Here is a 20,395-nt window from a genome sequence, read left to right on the forward strand (position 1 = left end):
TCTTAAAGGCTCTTGAGATTCAAATTGCTTTCCAGAAAGATTGTAGGATAGGGACAGTGATAGAAGATGGATAGGGATAGGCAGGGTTGCTAACTTTTGGTAAGTATTTGACATGGCATCTGTAGCAAAACCATTCTGTGTCTAAGGTAAATGGATTTGAGGATGGCCTTTATGGACTGAAGAGGAGCAATGATAAAGTCACTAATAGTTTAGTAAGACTAATGTTGGTATTAGATGGTAAGAGGTCAAATATGAACGGGGTCACTACAGAACAGATTTTAAAAGATAGTTTTAGATTTTATACTTTTTTTTCTTAACTAGAGACCAGTGCTGGATGCAACTTGGTTAGAAGTGTACTACCTCTGCAGTGCCTAACCCTGGGCTGGCAGCCGAGCATGACGCGAACGGCAGGAAGAAGCTTCATCTGTCTGTACGCCTGTTCCCCGTCATTCACATCCCTGCCTGAGCTTGGCCCCCTGTCAGAAAGCAGTGGCATTAGATTCCCATAGGAGTGGAAACCTACTTACTGTAAACTGTGTGCAAGGGATCTAGTTTGTGTGCTCCTTATGGTAATCTAATGCCTGATGATCTGAGGTGGAGCTGAAGTGCTGAAGCTCGTGCTGAGGAGTGGCTGCAAATACAGATTATCAGTAGCAGAGAGGTTTGACTGCACAGGAACCATAACAAATCAATTGCTTTTTTTTTTTTTTTTTGTAGAGACAGAGTCTCACTGTACCGCCCTCGGGTAGAGTGCCGTGGCGTCACACGGCTCACAGCAACCTCTTAACTCTTGGGCTTACGCGATTCTCTTGCCTCAGCCTCCCGAGCAGCTGGGACTACAGGCGCCCGCCACAACGCCCGGCTTATTTTTTGGTTGCAGTTTGGCCGGGGCTGGGTTTGAACCCAAACCCAAACTGCAACCAAAAAATAAGCCGGGCGTTGTGGCGGGCGCCTGTAGTCCCAGCTGCTCGGGAGGCTGAGGCAAGAGAATCGCGTAAGCCCAAGAGTTAAGAGGTTGCTGTGAGCCGTGTGACGCCACGGCACTCTACCCGAGGGCGGTACAGTGAGACTCTGTCTCTACAAAAAAAAAAAAAAAAAAAACAACAAATCAATTGCTTGAAGACTCATATCCAAACCATCCACACCCCGTCCCCCCAGTCCCTAGAAAAATTGTCTTCCACAAAACTGGTCCCTGGTATCAAAAAGGTTAGGGACTGGTAGGTATATTATCTCATAATTCTGTAGGTTAGAGGTCCCATGCTCTAAATTTCAAGGTATGACAGGGCTGCCTTCCTCACTGGAAGCTCTGGAGAAGAATCTGCTTCTCAACTTGTTCAGGTTGTTACCAGCATTCAGTTTTTTTCGATTGTAGACTGCGGTTTTAGGTTCTTGCTTACTGTCAGTTAGGAGGGGTGTGGGCCTCAGCCTTTAATTCCTTGCCTATGTCCCCTTACATCTCAGAGCCAGGGCTGGTAAATTGACTCCTCTCACACTTGGAATCTCTCCGACTTCCCTTGCTACCACACCTCTCTTCTGCCTTTTTTTTTTTTAACTTAACAGAAGCCTTTATTTGCCTGTTCTGAAAATAAAGCTGGCTGAGTTTGCTCTTTTTGGTGATTAGTCAAAGAGACCAAATCCCATATCCTCGTCCGACTCTTCCGACTCTTCTTTGGCTTCAACCTTGGCTGGGGCTGCAGTGGCAGTAGGAGCAGCAGTGGTGGTGGCAGCCACAGGGGCAGCAGCCACAAAGGCAGATGGATCAGCCAAGAAGGCCTTGACCTTTTCAGCAAGTGGGAAGGTATAATCAGTCTCCACAGACAAAGCCAGGACTCTCTTGTAACCATTGATGATAGAATGGGGTACTGATGCAACAGTTGGGTAACCAATCTGCAGACAAACACTGGCAACATTGCAGACACCCTCCAGGAAGCGAGAATGCAGAGTTTCTTCTGTAATGTCAAGCACTTCAGGGTTGTAGATGCTACCAGTGTCAAACACCTGCTGAATGACCAGCCCAAAGGAGAAGGGGGAGATATTCAGCATGTTCAGGAGTGTGGCTTCACTGGCTCCCACTTTGTCTCCAGTCTTAATCAGCTGCACATCACTCAAGATTTCAATGGTGCCCCTGGAAATTTTAGTAGTAATACCTAAAGCCTGGAAGAAGGAGGTCTTCTCTGGCCCCAGACCAGTGTTCTGGGCTGGCACAGTAACTTCACATGGGGCAATGGCACCAGCACGGGCAGCAGCTGGCACCTTATTGGCCAGCAGCATGTCCCTGATCTCAGTGAGGTCCTCCTTGGTGAACACAAAGCCCACATTTCCCTGGATATGAGGCAACAGTTTCTCCAGAGCTGGGTTGTTTTCCAGATGCCCTCGGATGGCCTTGCGCATCATGGTGTTCTTGCCCATCAGTACCACAGCCTTCCCTCGAAGAGACATACGGATCTGCTGCATCTGCTTGGAGCCCACGTTGTCTGCTCCCACAATGAAGCATTTTGGATAATCATCCAAAAGTTGTATGATCTTAAGGAAGTAGTTGGACTTCCAGGTCGCCCTGTCTTCCCTGGGCATCACGGCGGTGCGTCAGGGATTGCCACGCGGGGTTTAAAGATGATATCACTCACTCGAGGACGCCTGGCGAGAAAAAAAGCCTCTTCTGCCTTTTTGCCACATCTCTCTGTCTCTTCTGCTTTTATGGTCTTGTGTGATTACATTGACTCCACCTAGATAATCCAGGTTGATCTCACTATTTTAAGGTGAGCTGATAAGCAACCTTAATTCCACCTCGAAGTCCCTCACAGTATTGACAGACTAGAATTTAGTCCTTGCCTGCAACTCCCTCTAGAAACTGCGGTGCACTTGGCTGAGCACCACGGCTGGTGCAGGGAGGACAGCTTTCCCCCATGAGGCCTGCTAGCTACAGCTTGTGTAATTGCCTGTGGTCCAGCATGAAAGAGCACACATAGGATTTTGTCCTGAACTGACCTCAAGCAAACTGTGTGACTGACAGAAAAACAGCAGTTGCTCATACTGCCTGGGAGATAGGGATGTTTGTTATTGTTGTGTTGTTTACAGCGTCCTCTTTTAATCTGCTGGAATAGGAAGTGGAAGTAGGCTTGGTGCTGGCTAAGTTTTTTTAAATTTTTGATCTCACTTCATTGCAGTCACAGAGTGACTCTGTAGGTGTATTTGAGATTATATTCAATAGGAGAAAATCAAGGCTTACTGTGTCAGGCCAGCGCCTGGGCATCAAGAGGGGCTTTTTTCTTTCTCAGCCGCTTACGAAAACTGAGACGTTTAGGAATGTGGCATCTGACTTAGAAAAGCAACCTAAATATTCTAGAAACATGTAATGTTCCTTATGTGTGATTATAAGCTATGAATAAAGAGAATTTATGTTCAGGCCTGGTGCCTGTAGCTCAGCAGCTAGGGTGCCAGCCACATACACCGGAGCTGGCAGGCACATGTAGTCCCAGCTACTTGGGAGGCTGAGGCAAGAGAATTGCTTAAGCTCAAGAGTTTGAGGTTGCTATGAGCCATGATGTCACAGTACTCTACTGGGGACAACATAGTGAGACTCTGTCTAAAAAAAATAAAAAATGTATGTTCATTAAGATTAGTTTTAATAAGGTAAAGTAGTTTTTAGGCTAGTTGTGTTTTAAATAAGAATTTTGGTGCTTAAAAATAGATTCATAGACTCATGGTCGGGAAGGTACCCATAGCAAAAGGAAACTGAAACTTAGAAGCATTGGATAATTAATTTAATTACTCAATGTCATTTTCTCATCTTAACTCCAGAAATTTATATACTATATTCTGCCTTGTTCTCAGGCAAGCCTTCTGCTCCCTGGTACATAAATTGAAACATTTCACAAAGGTATTAGCACCAGCTACTTTTTACCCTTCTAGGTACTTAGGGGTCTAGGATCTTGTAAGCAACTTCTTGTTAATTTACATGGTTACCAGTAAATAGTTCTGGAAGAGCATTTATGCATTCATTCAGCAAATATTGTAGTGATCAATCAGATTCATTATTTGTAACATCAGAGTCTTAGTTGAGATCGCCAAAAAGCAGACTGGAGACAAGGGTGTGGTAGTAAATAGCTTCTTTGGGAGGTGGTCACCAGAGATCTGAGGAGTGGAGAAGGAAGGTCCAGAGTAGATGTGTGTAAGTTGGCTGGGCACAGTGGCTCATGGCTGAGCTTAGCACTCTGGGAGACCAAGATGGGCAGATCACCTGAGCTCAGGAATTCAAGACCACACTGTCTCTACTAAAAATAGAAAATTTAGCTGGGTGTTGTTGTGGGCACCTGTAGTCCTAGCCACTTGGGAAACTGAGGCATGAGAAACACTTGAGCCCAAGAGTTTAAGAGTTTGAGCTATGGTGACACCATAGCACTCAACCCCAGACAGGGGCTCAATTAGAGCTCGATTCTTCTTAGGAGCCTCTGAGGGACTTTGTGGAACATGCCTCAGAATTGCCCCACTAAGGGACAAGGATGCCCAGTGTTTTATCTACCATTTGTTGGAAGTCATTCCTAGAATATAAACTCCTTAGCACTTTAGAGCAGCCCCACATTGGGGACTGCATCCCCAAAACACCACTGGGCAGAGAGTCATAGGAAATTGTAAGTGACAGATACTGGAATTATTTCTAGATGTTGTCCATGGGAGGGTGAGAGGGCAAAGTTGTTTTCTTTTTTTAACACTGTGTTACAATGGTGGACTATTTTTGTATTTTGTTACAGGAAGCACAATTAATGTTGGTAAAAAGTGGTAAAAAAATTAAAGATGTTTAACATCTACTGTTTGTCCTTAGGATTTTCTATTGCAGCAAACCATGCTACGAATTAAGGATCCTAAGAAGTCACTGGATTTTTATACTAGAGTTCTTGGAATGACGTAAGTAAAATATTTATTGGCCCCTTAATGTTTAAATATATAGTTTTGCAAATGTGGGAATGTTTTCAAACCCATTTGGGGTGGTGGCTGTAGCTCAGTGGGTAGGGCACCGGCCACAAACACCCAGGCTGGAGGTTTTGAACCCAGCCCTGGCTAGCTAAAACAACAATGACAACTGCAACAACAACAAAAACAAAAAGTAGCTGGGCGTTGGGGCCTGTAGTCCCAGCTATTTGGGAGCCTGGGGTAAGAAAATCGCTTAAGCCCAGGAGTTTGAGGTTGCTGTGAGCTGTGATGCACAGCACTCTACCCAGGACGACAGTTTGAGACTCTGTCTCAAAAAAAAAAAGGAAAGAAAGAAAAAAATTTTAAAGTTTATTTCAGAAGTAATAAAATTGGCCAGGATTCTATGACTAGGCATGACTGGACAACACTCCTGTTAAATTCCTTTTCTTCTCTATCCCAGCCAGGCTCAATGTGCAACAAAAGACACAAATAGTTGCATTTTCTCCAATCCCCTTTCTCTTTGAGAGGTGTCAGGTAGTCTTTAATATATTCAGACCCCTTTTGATCTTCTTACCACTCTTAGCCTCTTGTTAATTCAGAAAAGATAGAAGGACTTACAATTCACCATCCGTTCCATTTTTATAGGCTGCATTTTCTTTTGCTGAACAGGTAATATCCACTGATCTTAACAAGCCTGAAAGCTTGTTTTTTCTTCAGCTTTGTTGAGGTATAATTGACAAATTATTTTGTTGATTTGTTAAGCTTTTTGTTGGTTTTTGATCCTATAGATACATAAAGAATAAAATAATACTCTTTAAATTTACTGCCTAGATAACCTCCTTTGACATTGAGAGAAAAATTTAAGAACTCAATAATTGTATTATTAAACTGAGTGGCATATATATGTGAAAGAACAACAAGATAATGCATATGTTTCACCAAAAATAAATAAAATTCTCAAGATTACTGTTTCTAGGCCAGGTGATGGATCATGCTTATAATCCCAGCACTCTGGGAGGCTGAGACGGGAGGATCACTTGAGCTCAGAAGTTTGAAACCCCACCTCTACTAAAAATGGAAAAATTAACCAGGCTTTGTGGTGCGTGCCTGTAGTTCCAGCTACTAGGGATGCTGAGGCAGGAAGATTGCTTGAGCTCAGAAGTTTAGGGTTGATGTGAGCGAGGTGGATGCCCCGGCACTGTAGCCCTGGGCAGAGACTCTTGTCTCAAATAAAAAAAAATTACCTTTGCTATTTATAAACAAGTACCATAATTTCAGCTAAATTTCATTATATTTGGAGAACTGATGAATTATCAAATTTGCTTTTCTATTTTTTTTCCAGATATTTATAGATGAGTACTTTTTTTTTTTTTAAGTAACTTTATTTCAGTTTAATGTGAGGGTACAAACAACCAGGTCAAAATATTTGATTATGTTAGGTAGAATCCCTCTTATAGATAAGCACATTTTGTAAGCTTTTTTTTTCTCATAAAAATAGCATAATTTCGTATAGTTCTTAGTAAAATTTGGATACTAAGTTATGTTGATTTCAGTATGAATCAATCTTTTCTGGTTTGTTTTGTTTTTGAGACATGGTCTTGTGCTGTCACCCAGGCTAGGGTGTAATGACTGGGCCACAGCTCGCTTTAGTCTTAAACCCCTGAGCTCAAGCAATCCTCCCAGGAGATGGGACTACAGGCACACACCACCACATCCAGTTAGGAGTTTTTATTTTTTGCCGAAATCAGGTCTCATTTTGTTGACCAGGCTGTTATTGAACTCATGGCATCAAGTAATACTCCTGCCAAATTGCTGGGATTACAGATGTCAGCTACTATGTCTTGTCATCCTGTTGTTAATGATTCAGGCTTGGGTTTTTGTTTTTGTTTCTTTTGTAATTTTAGGCTACTCGAAAAATTAGATTTTCCTACTATGAAATTTTCACTCTATTTCTTGGCTTATGAGGATAAAAATGACATCCCCAAAGATAAAGATGAAAAAGTGTCATGGGTGTTCTCCAGAAAAGCTACACTTGAGCTGACACAGTGAGTATAAATATCTTTCTTTTTATATATTCTAGATTTTTTTAAAAGATGATTTTAGGGCTGTGCCTGTGGCTCAGTGAGTAGGGTGCTAGCCCCATGTACTGAGGGTGTCAGGTTCAAACCCAGCCCCTGACAAACTGCAACAACAAAAAAAAAATAGCCGGGCGTTGTGGCGGGCGCCTGTAGTCCCAGCTACTCGGGAGGCTGAGGCAAGAGCATCGCCTAAGCCTAGGAATTGGAGGTTGCTGTGAGCCTTGTGACGCCATGGCACTCTACTGAAGGCAATAAAGTGAGACTCTTAAAAAAAAAGATTTTAAAAAATCTTTGTTATATTTTATTTACTTACCACTTTAATTCAAACCAGGTGTACCTGATCACTTCAAATTTGTAACAATATACACTAGGGCCTCTGTACGTTGACTACCCAAGGGACTGTAAGAAACTGGTCAACACACAGTGGTGGTCAACATAAGGAACTTAGTTCATAGCGCTGATACCTGTGGTACATGTCCAGTCTATGAAAATAAGGTAAGTTTAAGAAGGTGGTCTATGTAGGGACGTTGTCAGCTCCCCAGGCTCTCCTGTATCTGAATGTTTTTAACTTGGATCTTTTGGTCTTTGTATTGTTCTTATAGCATAGGCAGGGCAAGTGAGATCATTTGTCTTTTAGATACAGGATATAATGCCCTGAAATGGTAAGATATTTGCCAAACTGTAGCTAACTAATATTCAGGTACTATAATTAAAGTTTTCCAGCATCCAAAATTTTGTCCTTTTAAGAATTTGCTGCATTTTTATCCAGAAATGGTTATAGCATATGTTCCTTTAAAGAGTTGTCAAACTATTTTATAATAATTAATACTCAAAATTTAAGGTATTTTTATAATTTGGCATTTAAAAATGTGGACATTTCCTTTATGTTGTTTCTCTGCACTCTTTAACAACTATCAAAAGAACATTTTGTTTTATAGTATATGATGTAGTATGCCTCTCGATTTAAAACAAAGCTTTTAGAATCGAACAGACCTAGATATGAGTTTTGGCTCTGACACTAGGTCTGTGACCATGAACGAATTTTATCACCTCCCATAAGTGGCAGTCTCATCTATAAAATGAAGACATTTAAATCTAGGCCTAGGGAACTTTTTGAGGGCTTAATGAAATATGAAGTACTTAGTGCAATTGGTGATAGTTGCTGTTATTATCATTATTGTTCTTATACAGATGCCTACTTTTACTGTCTCCTTAGTCTACTTAAAACCTTTTGCCCATTCGCCCTTTGTACAGTTGAAAATATTTGTAGTAACAGGGCTTAGGCTAAGTATGAAAGTGGCATATTCACATGGTAAGATTTCAAAGGCAGGTTGTTGGCAACTTTCTTTTCAGAATATATCTGTTCTACAGGACATCGTAGTTATGTTTTCCCTCCTTTTTTAGCAATTGGGGCACTGAAGATGATGAGGCCCAGAGTTACCACAATGGCAATTCAGACCCTCGAGGATTTGGTATGTTTGTCTATTTGTATGTAATATATATGAATTTGTGTGATTTTGTACTGTGTACATAATTATGGTTATAATAAACCTAAAACATTAACAGCCTAATTATTAAATGTATCTATTTATTAGAGGTATGGTTATTTTTATTTTCTACAAATAGTATTATTTAGGAATTGTTTTATTTTCGAGTCTCAGTCGAAACATTACATTTGCTCTTTCACAGTGATTTTACTTTAACTTTCAGTAATATATTTTCAGTAGACATTTGAATTTTAAAACAAAAGCTATAGTTAATAGTAATCCCAATTTCTTTTTTTTTATTGTTAAATCATAGCTGTGTACATTAGTGTAATCAAGGGGTACAGTGTGCTGGTTTCATATACAATCTGAAATATTCTCATCAAACTGTTCAACATAGCCTTCATGGCATTTTCTTAGTTATTGTATGTAGACATTTGCATTCTACATTTAGTAAGTTTCTCCTGTACCCATTCTAAGATGCACCGTAGGTGTGGCCCCACCCACTACCCTCTTTCCACCCTGACCTCCCTCTCCCTTCCCCTTCCTTGGCCCTTTCCCCATAGTCTTGTGCTATAGTTGGGTTATAGCCTTCATGTGAAAGCTATAATTTAGCTTCATAGTACGGCTGAGTACGTTGGATACTTTTTCTTCCATTCCTAAGATACTTTGCTAAGAAGAATATGTTCCAGCTCCATCCATGTAAACATGAAAGAGGTAAAGTCTCCATCTTTCTTTAAGGCTGCATAATATTCCATGGTATACATGTACCACAATTTGCTAGTCCATTCGTGGGTTGATGGCCACTTGGGCTTCTTCCATGACTTAGCAATTATGAATTGGGCTGCAATAAACATTCTGGTACAGATGTCTTTGTTATATTGTGATTTTTGGTCTTCTGGATATAAACCTAGTAAAGGAATTTACAGGATCGAATGGCAGGTCTATTTTTATGTCTCTAAGTATTCTCCAAACATCCTTCCAGAAGGAACATATTAGTGTGCATTCCCACCAGCAGTGTAGAAGTGTGCCCTTTTCCCCACATCCACGCCAACATCTCTGGTTTTGGGATTTTGTTATGTAGGCTACTCTTGCTGGGGTTAGGTGATATCTCAAAGTAGTTTTGATTTGCATTTCTCTGATGATTAAGGATGATGAGCTTTTTTTCATGTGTTTGTAGATCTTGCATCGATATTCTTTAGAGAAGTTTCTCTTCAGGTCCCTTGCCCACCCTGAGATGGGGTCACGTGTTCTTTTCTTGCTAATATGTTTGAGTTCTCTGTGGATTCTGGTTATTAGACCTTTATCGATGGTATAACCTGCAAATACTTTCTCCCATTCTGAGGGCTGTCTGCTTGCTTTACTTACTATGTTCTTGGCTGTGCAGAAGCTTTTTAGTTTGATCTGGTCTCAGTAGTGTATTTTTGATACTGCTTCAATTGCCTGGGGAGTCCTCCTCATAAAATATTCACCCAGGCCGATTCCTTCAAGAGTTTTCCCTGCACTTTCTTCAAGTATTTTTATAGTTTCATGTCTTAAGTTTAAATCTTTAATCAGTGAGAGTCTATCTTAGTTAATGGTGAAAGGTGTGGGTCCAGTCTCAATCTTCTACAGGTTGCCAGCCAGTTCACCCAGCACCATTTGTTAAATAGGGAATCTTTTCCCCACTGAATGTTTTTAATTGGCTTGTCAAAGATCAAATAACGGTAAGTAGCTGGATTCATGTCTTGGTTCTCTATTCTGTTCCAGACATCTACTTCTCTGTTTTTGTGCCAATACCATGCTGTTTTGATCATCATCGATTTATAGTATAGTCTCAGGTCTGGTAGCGTGATTCCTCCTGCTGTGTTTCTATTTCTGAGTAATGTTTTGGCTATTCGAGGTTTTTTCTGATTCCATATAAAACGAAATATTAATTTTTTTCAAGATCTTTAAAATATGACAATGGAGCTTTAATAGGAATTGCATTAAAATTATAGTAATCCCAATTTCTGCCTTGATATAAAATCTCTGAGTTGAGATGACAAGATTACAGGCCTCATTTGGCTGCTATATAATCAATGCCAATAATCATAACAAATGATTATTCTTTTTTGATGTAGACTACTCTTTTTTTTCTTTTTCCTGACATAGAGTCTCACTCTGTCACCCAGGATAGAGTATGGGGGTATCATAATGGCTCGCTGCAACCTCACACTTCTGGTCTCAAGTGATCTTCCCTCTTCTTTAGCCTCCAAGTAGCTGGGACGACTGGCATGTGCCACCATGGCTGGCTAATATTTCTACTTTTTGTAAAGAAAGGGACCTATATTTGTTCTTTAATGTATTGTAGATCTTGAACCTACTTGATTCAGTCTGTTTGTAAGTGCCTTACATTTTGAAATAAGTGTTGGGAGCCATTTGGGGCACTTGGGTACCCTGTTGTAATTATGTCTTCTCTGTATATTTTTTATTGGGGGGTGACTGTCACCTAAGGTCACATTGGAATTGCTGTTCCTGATGTACACAGTGCCTGTAAAAGATTTGAAGAACTGGGAGTCAAATTTGTGAAGAAACCTGATGATGGTGAGTGTCCTCCTTACTATGTTTAGTCCTCTCTTTAGATAAGTAATATTTACTAACCATCCACAGGGGACATTGTTGTATGAACGTCTTTGGCAGCAAGTAACAGAAGTCTACAAAGAGGGGAAATTACTAGAAGGATACCTGAGTATCTTAGGGAACTGAAAGACAGAAAGTAGGATGGCTTCACAAAGGACCAGACGCAGGACCTAGAGAGCGTCAAAAAGATGCCTCTCACCCTTCACACATCCCACATTCTCTCATTGGGCACCAGCTTTCCCCATTTCAGGGTGTTATCTGGCCACCCTAAAATAAGTTTCTTTTTTTTGCACTTTTTTTTGGCCAGGACTAGGTTTGAACCCACCACCACTGGTACATGGGGCCAGTGCCCTACTCCTTTGAGCCACAGGCGCTGCCCTAAATAAGTTTCTTAAAGTCTGTTTTCTCGAACTCCTGGCCTCATGTGATCCTCCCACCTCAGCCTCCCAAGTGCTGGGATAACAAGTATGAGCCACTGTGCCTACTTAAAGTCTGTTTTATTTGATATTAATATAACTACACCAGCTTTCTTTAGTTAATAGTATTTCTTTTTCATCTTTTACAACCTTTGTATGTCCTTACATTTTAGGTGTGTTTCTTGAAACAGCAGATATCTAGATTTTGTTGGATTTACATGTATTATAATTATTTTATTTAGATCTGTTTCTGCTACCATAATTTATTTCAGTTTTAATTTCAAATGGTTCACTATTTCGTTTTAATTTCTTTCTTTTGTTATTAAATAAAAGAACTCAACCCCCATCAAATTCCTGTTACCAGTATTTTTTTCTGTGTCAGGTCCTTGATCTTGGAGATTCAAGAATGAAACCCCAGACAGGACAAAGTTTATTTTACAGAGAAATACAAAGATAGAAGGGCAACAAAGCCGCTGGCAGTGGAGGGGGGACAATTCCCAAGTGGGAAGACCTATGTAGGTCTTGTGTCTGGGGGTTCATTCGTTTACTGCATCCAAGCAGAAAGATTTTGGGGAGTAAAAATCACTCATGGTCTGGAGCCGGCAGACAAAAACTTCCTGTGCCATGTTGATTAGAGAATGACTGTATTAGCAAATGAATGAGGTCCCCATAGTTCCTGCCACAGACAAAGCAGTAGGGTGTAAGCTTTCCAGTCCTGGAGGGACCATCCTGATGAAATCCTACTTGTGTTCAGAGTGAGGTTGCACAAAAAAAATCTGTTTGCTTGGGCTTAGAAGAAGGACCTGGTCTCTGTCCAGCCCTGAATCAGGGAACCCTGTATCATTACTATTACCTAGACTGGGATATTTTTTCTTTTTGGTTTTGGCTTTTTTTAACATAACAAAAAATATATTATTTGATCATCTTTTTCTCATATATCTCTTGTAACATGTTTTGGATTTTTCTGAACCAAAACTGTTTTCAATGGGTTTGTGAAACAAAACTTTTGAGACTCTGCATGCCTAAATAATAGTTTTGTTGAAAATCCTAGGTTTATTTTCCTTCAATTTTGGAGAGACTACTCTGTTTTCTTTTTGCATTCAATGTTGCTATTGAAAAATCTGCTTTCAGTCTGATTTATATTCTTTTGCATATTCTTCTGTTTTGTTCTGGAGGCTTTTTATATTATTTCTTTGTCCTTGCATGCTTTCTGGGAGGTTTCTTTGCACTGGAATACCAATTAGTTAATTTTTCCCCAAATGTGTCTTTTCTGATATTTAACCCATCTATTGTGTTTTTAATCATCTTTTTATAATTTTCATCCCTAATTTTTGCTTGATCCCTTTAATATTATTCTTATTTCGTATTGGGAACATTTCATACTGCTTATTACTTTTACATTTTTAAACAGTTCTTGATCCATTATTCTAATGTGTCTTTTATTCGAATCTATAATCCATTGTTTGGAGATTTTAAATGGTTATATTTCTCAAATTCTCATTATTTTGGCTTCCGATCCTCCCCCCCACCACACCCCCACTACAACTGCCAGCTTTTCTAGTCTGTAAGGCAGTGTGAAAAGGGGAGAGAGCAGACCCCAGCACTGAACAACTCCATCTCAGGAAGGTGGGCTGGGTCAGCCCAGAGTGGAGATCCCTGGGCACTTGGAAATGAGACTTAAACACTTCACACTCCACCAGTCAGGTCCATCCTCCCGCATTTGTCCTCAGGGAAAAGCAGTATTAGGAGACACTGGCGAAGTTGTTATTTCCTATTCCTGGATGTGTGGGGAGAGGGCTGGGGGATCAGTTGATCTCTACCTGTTTTTCTCAGTTTCTCACAAGCACTGTCCTTATTTACTCCTGAGGACATCTGAACAAATGTAAGGGCAAGTGGTGATGCTCAAGGCACTTGGGAAAGTACGGGGCAGTAAAAGCAAAACTCCTCTGTTTATTCTCCCACAGCAGTGAGGCATAACTACTGCCTCCCACATAGGTCAGGTTAAGAAAGTCATCTCATTCTATCCCTAACCCTCACCACTAGGGTTTCTTGCTTTTTTTTTTGCATTTTCCGTATGTGTTCCCCTAGGTTTGATCTTGGGGAAAGAAGCCAGAGATAGAAGTGAAATCAATTCAACATCCTGGTCCCCAGATAAATTTCTGAGGTCACATTTTTCTATTTAGGCAAACAGGTTTGACCTGCTAACCTTAGTCCTGGTTATGAATTCCTGGGAGAAAGAATTGGTTGGCAGAGCTTGGGTTACCAAGTATAGTGTTTAAAAGGGCTTGTATGACCCAAACATCTGGGTCTTTTGTTTGGGTAAGCCATGCTACCAGTTCCCTTCAGCACCTTCCTAGCTTCTTTTTCTTCTATGAAAAAAGGTAATTTCTGTTACTATTGAACTGGTAGCTGATAGGTAAAATGAGGCGTGAATCACAACACACAAGACCAAATGTAACAAACATGCCAGAAAGTTTATTTTACCCTTAGGATATAAACGGGCTGAGATCTAAAGAGATGTCAGCAGCATTAGGGAGGGAGGCACTTCTATTTATGACAAGCTGAAAAGCATTTGGCTTTATAGGCAAGTCAGAGTGCCAAGGACATGCAGCTCATTATTGGGACTCTCCGGGCTTGCTCTTCTTATCAGGGTGTCAGGGGCTTGCAGTGTAAACATATTTCTTACAGGTTTGTAACTGGACTGGTGCAAGGACATGACGAGCCTGTGGCTTGTCCCCCTTATCTGAGTTATGTCCACCTGTAACAGTCTTACAGAATGGTTCTTTGAGGTCTAAGATGGAGTGCACTTGGCCAACCTAACAGCATGTAATGCATCATGATGGTGAAGCAAATACTTAATATCTAAAAGATGCACCCAGTCCCACAGTTTATTTCGAGAAGGCCAGTTTTCAGATATATGTAGAAGATAACATTTTAGTCATTATGAAAAGTATGCATTTGGGCAATACTGACAATATAGAACTTTTAAAAATTAAAAATAGGCTCGGCGCCTGTGGCTCAAGTGGCTAAGGCACCAACCATATACACTTGAGCTGGAGGGTTTGAATCCAGCCCGGGCCCGCCAAACAACAGCAATGGCTACAACCAAAAAATAAAAAAAAATAACTGGGCGTTGTGGTAGGCGCCTGTAGTCCCAGCTACTTGGGAGGCAGAGGCAGCAGAATTGCTTGAGCCCAGGAGTTGGAGGTTGCTATGAGTGGTGATGCCACAGCACTCTACCCAGGGCAGCAGCTTGAGGCTCTGTCTCAAAAAAAAAAAATAAATTAAAAATACAGTGCTTGGCTTCTGTAGCTCTGTGGCTAGGGCGCCAGCCACATACACCAGAGCTGGTGGGTTCAAACCCAGCCCACGCCTGCCAAACAACAATGACAACTATAACCAAAAAATAGCCAAGCATTGTGGAGGGCACCTGTAGTCCCAGCTATTCAGGAGGCTGAGGCAAGAGAATCGCTTAAGCCAAGAGTTTGAGGTTGCTGTGAGCTGTGATGCCAAGGCACTCTACTGAGGGCAACCTAGGGAGACTCTGCCTAAAAAAAAGGGGGGGGGGCGCCTGTGGCTCAGTGGGTAGGGTGCCAGCCCCATATTCCAAGGGTGGCAGATTCAAACCCAGCCCCAGCCAAACTGCAACAAAAAATAGCTGGGTGTTGTGGAGGGCATCTGTAGTCCCAGCTACTTGGGAGGCTGAGGCAAGAGAATCACCTAAGCCTTGGAGTTGGAGGTTGCTGTGAGCTGTGATGTCACAGCACTCTACCAAGGGCGATAGAATGAGACCCTGTCTCTAAAAGAAGAAAAAAAATTAAAAATAAAAACAAAAATGTACATCATTAAAATGCCAGTCAAGATTGAATTAATGAATTTTTAAAAGTCTTTTCAATAATGAACATTTTCCTTTTATAGGTAAAATGAAAGACCTGGCATTTATTCAGGACCCTGATGGCTACTGGATTGAAATTTTGAATCCTAACAAAATGAGAGCTCTCGTTTAGTACTATGAAGAATGCTCCTTTGAGATTTCAGTGAAGACACAGATTGAAAAAGTAAACAACGTGATTGAAGATACTCAGATAACAGAAGCATCTAGAACTTATGGGTCATTGTTGCGATTCAAATTATTCTTAAATCCATTTTCCTTTCCTATTTCAGCTGGGGTTTTTTCTCCTAACTTTTTAGTCATTCTGGTTTTAAAGTAATGCTTTATATTATGCCCTTGAATATAGTTGTGTAACTTTATTTTTTAGTTAATAATTAGAACAGTTCCTTTCAGAGGCTGTATTTACTTGCCTTCTATCTCCTAAATAATACGTCTCTTCAAGTCTGCCTTTGAATCATCATTTTCCAAAAAAAAGTATTTAATATTCTTTTGTTGTGGTTATCTTCTGGGGTTTCAATTCCTCAGAAAGAACTTTCCACAGTGGCACATAAAGAACATAGAACAAGAATGAAACTTCATGTGTACTTCAAACAGTACAAAGTATTTATTTTACAAAAGAGTAGGTACTCTCAAGAGTAATTCAGAATCACGCAGGCGAGGATACTGATAGAAAAAGTAGTTTCTTTTTATTTATAAAGTACATTTAAAGTTCAAGGACTGACCTCATTTAATTGGGAATGGGAAGGAGTAAAAAATATAATTTTTACTGGGTACCTAGACACTAGGCTATAAGACTTTAATACCGACAACTATCCTTATAAGAAAGAAAACAGGCTAAACATATAAAGTAACATACAGTGAATGGAAGGCAATATAAATAGGCTCCAGTACTCAAGATCTCACCATCATTTTTAGTATTAGATTGTGCCTCAAAATTAATGCCTCCCAGTACCTCCTTCACTAGCCTCCTGTTGTAAGGACATTCAGTGAGTTGGAGCATTGTACTCTTGGCTCTCTAGCCTGAGTACTGTGGTGGGGGAAGAAGCTGTAGGAGCGTCTTTAGCATGTGACTGCTTTAGGGCAGACACCCTGTTATTCCTGCATAGGTAATGCTTGTATTAGCTGGAAAGAGCCCCCCTGCCCCAAGGTCTTCTGGATGCCAGTAGCCACATGTAACAAATTATGTTCAATAAAACTTAGTTATCAGAAACCAGCTCAATGGGTTTCCTTCCCTGCCATGATTGACGTTTTTAAAAAGCCATTGCCATGATGGCTTTTTAAAAATCAAAGTGATTTTGAAACTCTCTAAAAGCCTGGTCTGTGAAAACATGGCTTGTGGTTGACTATGTCTGGACTTTCTACAGTCCCTAGTGGAAGACCTTTGGATAGGTCATGCCCATGGCGCTCGCACTGCTAGAAGCACTTTACATGTCTTCTTTGGATGAAATGGATTTATGTGAGCAATTTAAACAAATAGCCATACTTATAGACCAAAATAAAATTTCAAGTGAGACTATATTTAACTTATAAGCGTCTGTCTAGCAGGTACATTCTTTAAAAAGCCTGCCCTTTGAGAATACTGAAAGGATTTTAAAAGGTATGCAGTTTCGTTCTGAACCAAGGATACTTGGAATTCTGTACTTGAATTCTGTAAAGTAGGTCGGTTCTATGGATAAGAAAGGGTGGGAAAAGAGGAAGAGAAGAGTAAATAAGAAATAAAGGATTGCAGTAGATAAAGTGCAGAGAGAAGAAAGGCCAAATATCAAAAGGTGAGTCATAGGAACTTAATGAAGGTTAATTCTACATGTTGAGTACTAGAATTAGACAGTGAAGTATTCAGGTGCTTGCCCTGAAGTATGGAAGAAAAAAAACTTCAAAAGAGTACTGTTGACACTGTGGAAAATTGTAATTTTACAACTTTAGATACATATTGATAACAGGTGTGTTTTACTGGTGAGTCAAAGAACACGAATGGTATTACTGTTAGAAACATCATTTTCCAAAATGGTGATCAATTCTTGCTAAAGTTTGGCTAAATGAATAAATTCTTATTTACAAGGTGGTTTTGCCCTTGGTGAATACTAAAATTATATATGCCCATAAGCAAAATAATAGTTCTAGGTTCAGAAAATAAAAAGTAGGCCCTGAATTTCTTTTATTTTAGAATAGTGTTATAGAAATGTTGTAAAAATAGTACAAAGTTCTCCTATAGTCATACCCAGTTTCTCCTATTTTTAAAATCGTACATTAGTATGGTTATGTTTGTCATAACTAATGAACCTGTGTTGATATTGTTCACTAATGTACATACTTCCTTCAGATTTCCTTAGTTTTTACTTTTTCTGTTATAAGATGCCCTCCAGGAAATCACATTAAATTTAGTCACCAAGTTACTGATAGGGACCTCTAGACTGACAGTTTTTGCAGCTTTCCTTGTTTTTGATGACTTTGACAGCTTTGAGAAGTACTAACTAGGTATTTTGTAGAATGTTTCCCAATTGGAATTTTCTGTCTTGTTTCTGTCATGATGAAACCATAGGTATGGGATTTTTAGGAGGAAGACCACAGAGGTAAAGTGGTCTTCTCATCAAATCCTATCAAAGGTACATGCTCTCAGTGGTTACAGCACCAGCCACATACACCAATACACTAATGACACTGACCATAATCACCTGGCTGAGGTAGTGCTTGGCAGGTTTTCCCACTGTATAGTTATTCTCTGCCCACCCTTTCCCCATATAGTTCTGTTTGGAAGAAACTCATGTGAAGCCCACACTTGGTGGGGAGTTATGCTTCACCTCCTTGATTGATAAGTAGGCTTTTTACTTATTGAATCTTCAGTGGAACCTCTCAAAGTTGTACTGGCCATTACAGGATGTCTAACATTCCTGCTCACTGTCCACTAAATACCACTAGTGAAAACAACCAAAAATGCCCCATGAGTCTCCAAAACAATCCCTAGAGGTCAGTACTGCCCTGTTGACAACCGCTTTCCAATTTTAGAGTGTAAATTTGGGTGCAGAATCCATTGTTTTAGGCTCTTTTTATTTATATTTGATTTTTTCCTGCCTCTCATTTAGCAGAGACTTCAGCTATTTTCCTTTGAGCAAATATTCTTCAGAATATTCAACTTTCGGGCGGCGCCTGTGGCTCAGTCGGTAAGGCGCCGGCCCCATATACCGAGGGTGGCGGGTTCAAACCCAGCCCTGGCTGAACTGCAACCAAAAAATAGCTGGGCGTTGTGGCGGGCGCCTGTAGTCCCAGCTACTTGGGAGGCTGAGGCGAGAGAATCGCTTAAGCCCAGGAGTTGGAGGTTGCTGTGAGCTGTGTGATGCCATGGCACTCTACCGAGGGCCATAAAGTGAGACTCTGTCTCTACAAAAAAAAAAAGAATATTCAACTTTCTTTTTATCTAAACTCATTTTATTGCTTTATATTTTTTATTAAAGTATATAGTCAGAATTACAAGGCTAATTGGGTTGAAGATATTGGTAATGGACACAATTGACTTGACAAACAAGTCATCAGAGGAAGCAAAAAGGCACAGATGTCTCAGAAGACAAGTTTCCTCCATTCAATCCTGAATTGGTGGGTCTCAAAATTTGGCATGCATCAGAATCACTCAGAGGGTTCTCAAAACACCGGGCTCTGGCCCCACTCTGATTCAGTAGATGTCGGATGTGCTGTTGAATTAGCATGTCTTAACAAGTTCCCCAGTGATGCTCATGCTGCTGGTCGTGGTCCACGCTATCAGAACAATTACACTAAGTATTAACATTTCCACAGATCTGTGGGTTTCATGCTATAAATTTATTATGAAATCATCTATTCAGCGTGGTATCCTTTTATCTGCAGCCCCACCTAAAATAATTAATACGTGTACTTTGGGTTATTCCCAAAGTCCTTTCCAAAAATGGCATAAGTGAAATCACTATTGGCTTTGTTTTAGAGATTGGGGTCTCAATACGTTGCCCAGGCTAGAGTGCAGTGGCTCTCTGGGATAGGTGGGATCACAGTGCACGATAGCCTTGAACTCCTGGCCTGAAGCTATTCTCCTGCCGCAGCCTCCCATATAGCTGAGACTACAGGGAGGTGTCACTGTTCCTGGCTGAAATCTGTATTCTTTTTTTGTTGTTGTTGTTGAGACAAAGAGTCTCACTATATTGCCATTGGTTGAGTGCCGTGGTGTCACAGCTCACATCAACCTCAAACTCCTGTGCTTAAGCAATTCTCTTGCCTCAGCCTCCCAAGTAGCTGGGACTACAGGTACCTGCCACAATGCCCGGCTATTTTTTGTTACAGTTGCCCTTGTTTTTAACTGGCCCAGGTTGGGTTTGAACCCACCACACTCGCTATATGTGGCTGGCACCATAACCACTGTGCTTTGGGCGCCAAGCCAGAGATCTATATTTGTGATAGACCTTCTTATGTGCATTTATTTAAAACTCAGAAACACACTTGTCACTCTCCGTCTCCTCCATTCCCTGCTTGTTTCTCCCAGTAGACCCTATGCAATCCTGGTCCCTTGTGAACATCTTGCACATTCTCAGTGTTTTGTTTCCACCCTCTTTCCTTGTTTAGTAAGATTTCCAGAATCTGCTTCCAGAGTCTACCTGAATAAATATGATACTTGTAGTAAAGACCAGAGGATAGGGAATTAATAAGGGCATTTAGCAAAATTGATGGATATAAACTCAATAAAAAAATCTATTGTATTTTAATAAAACAGCATAAACAATTAGAAAAGACAATTTTTAAAATGTCTTCATTTGATCTAGCGGCATGTTCCTCTTTTAAAAAGAAAATAAATAAATATAAAATGTCTTCATTTAGCAGTATCTAGGGCATGGGCACAGTGGCTCATGCCTATAAGCCAGCACAGCACTTTGGGAGACCAAAGTGAGAGGATTGCTTGTGCCCAGGAATTCAAGACCAGCCTGGAAAATGAGACCTCATCTTTACAAAAATTTGAAAATTAGTAAATTCTCCTCAAATGGATCTTTCTTTTTTTTTGAG

At 40.5% G+C, this 20,395-nt stretch overlaps 2 protein-coding genes across 7 annotated transcripts in view; one reads left to right on the top strand and one right to left on the bottom strand.

The window, feature by feature from the left end:
• Positions 1 to 15,823, top strand: part of GLO1 (glyoxalase I) — a 28,528-nt gene extending 12,705 nt beyond the window's left edge. For 3 of the 6 annotated variants that reach the window (XM_053603534.1, XM_053603537.1, XM_053603535.1), the window contains exons 2-6: positions 4,820 to 4,902; positions 6,813 to 6,953; positions 8,391 to 8,458; positions 10,946 to 11,035; positions 15,406 to 15,823. In XM_053603534.1, the coding sequence (XP_053459509.1) occupies positions 4,820 to 4,902; positions 6,813 to 6,953; positions 8,391 to 8,458; positions 10,946 to 11,035; positions 15,406 to 15,494 (471 nt within the window). In that variant the 3' untranslated portion in view covers positions 15,495 to 15,823. Of the gene's footprint in view, positions 1 to 321; positions 431 to 1,198; positions 1,218 to 2,737; positions 2,757 to 4,819; positions 4,903 to 6,812; positions 6,954 to 8,390; positions 8,459 to 10,945; positions 11,036 to 15,405 lie in introns of those variants that run through there. The other 3 variants (XM_053603536.1, XM_053603539.1, XM_053603538.1) reach the window with 3 other exon arrangements.
• LOC128594600 (60S acidic ribosomal protein P0-like) lies at positions 1,561 to 2,660 on the bottom strand. The gene has a single exon (XM_053603530.1). The coding sequence runs from the start codon at positions 2,569 to 2,571 to the stop codon at positions 1,618 to 1,620; it is 954 nt and encodes a 317-aa protein (XP_053459505.1). The 5' UTR covers positions 2,572 to 2,660; the 3' UTR covers positions 1,561 to 1,617.
• Positions 15,824 to 20,395: the final 4,572 nt, after the last annotated feature.

This window comes from Nycticebus coucang, chromosome 9 (genome assembly GCF_027406575.1).
Source record: "Nycticebus coucang isolate mNycCou1 chromosome 9, mNycCou1.pri, whole genome shotgun sequence".
NCBI lineage: Eukaryota > Metazoa > Chordata > Mammalia > Primates > Lorisidae > Nycticebus > Nycticebus coucang.

Excerpts from the sequence above, each read along its gene's own strand:
- LOC128594600 (XM_053603530.1), bottom strand. The coding sequence starts at position 2,571 with ATGCCCAGGGAAGACAGGGCGACCTGGAAGTCCAACTACTTCCTTAAG.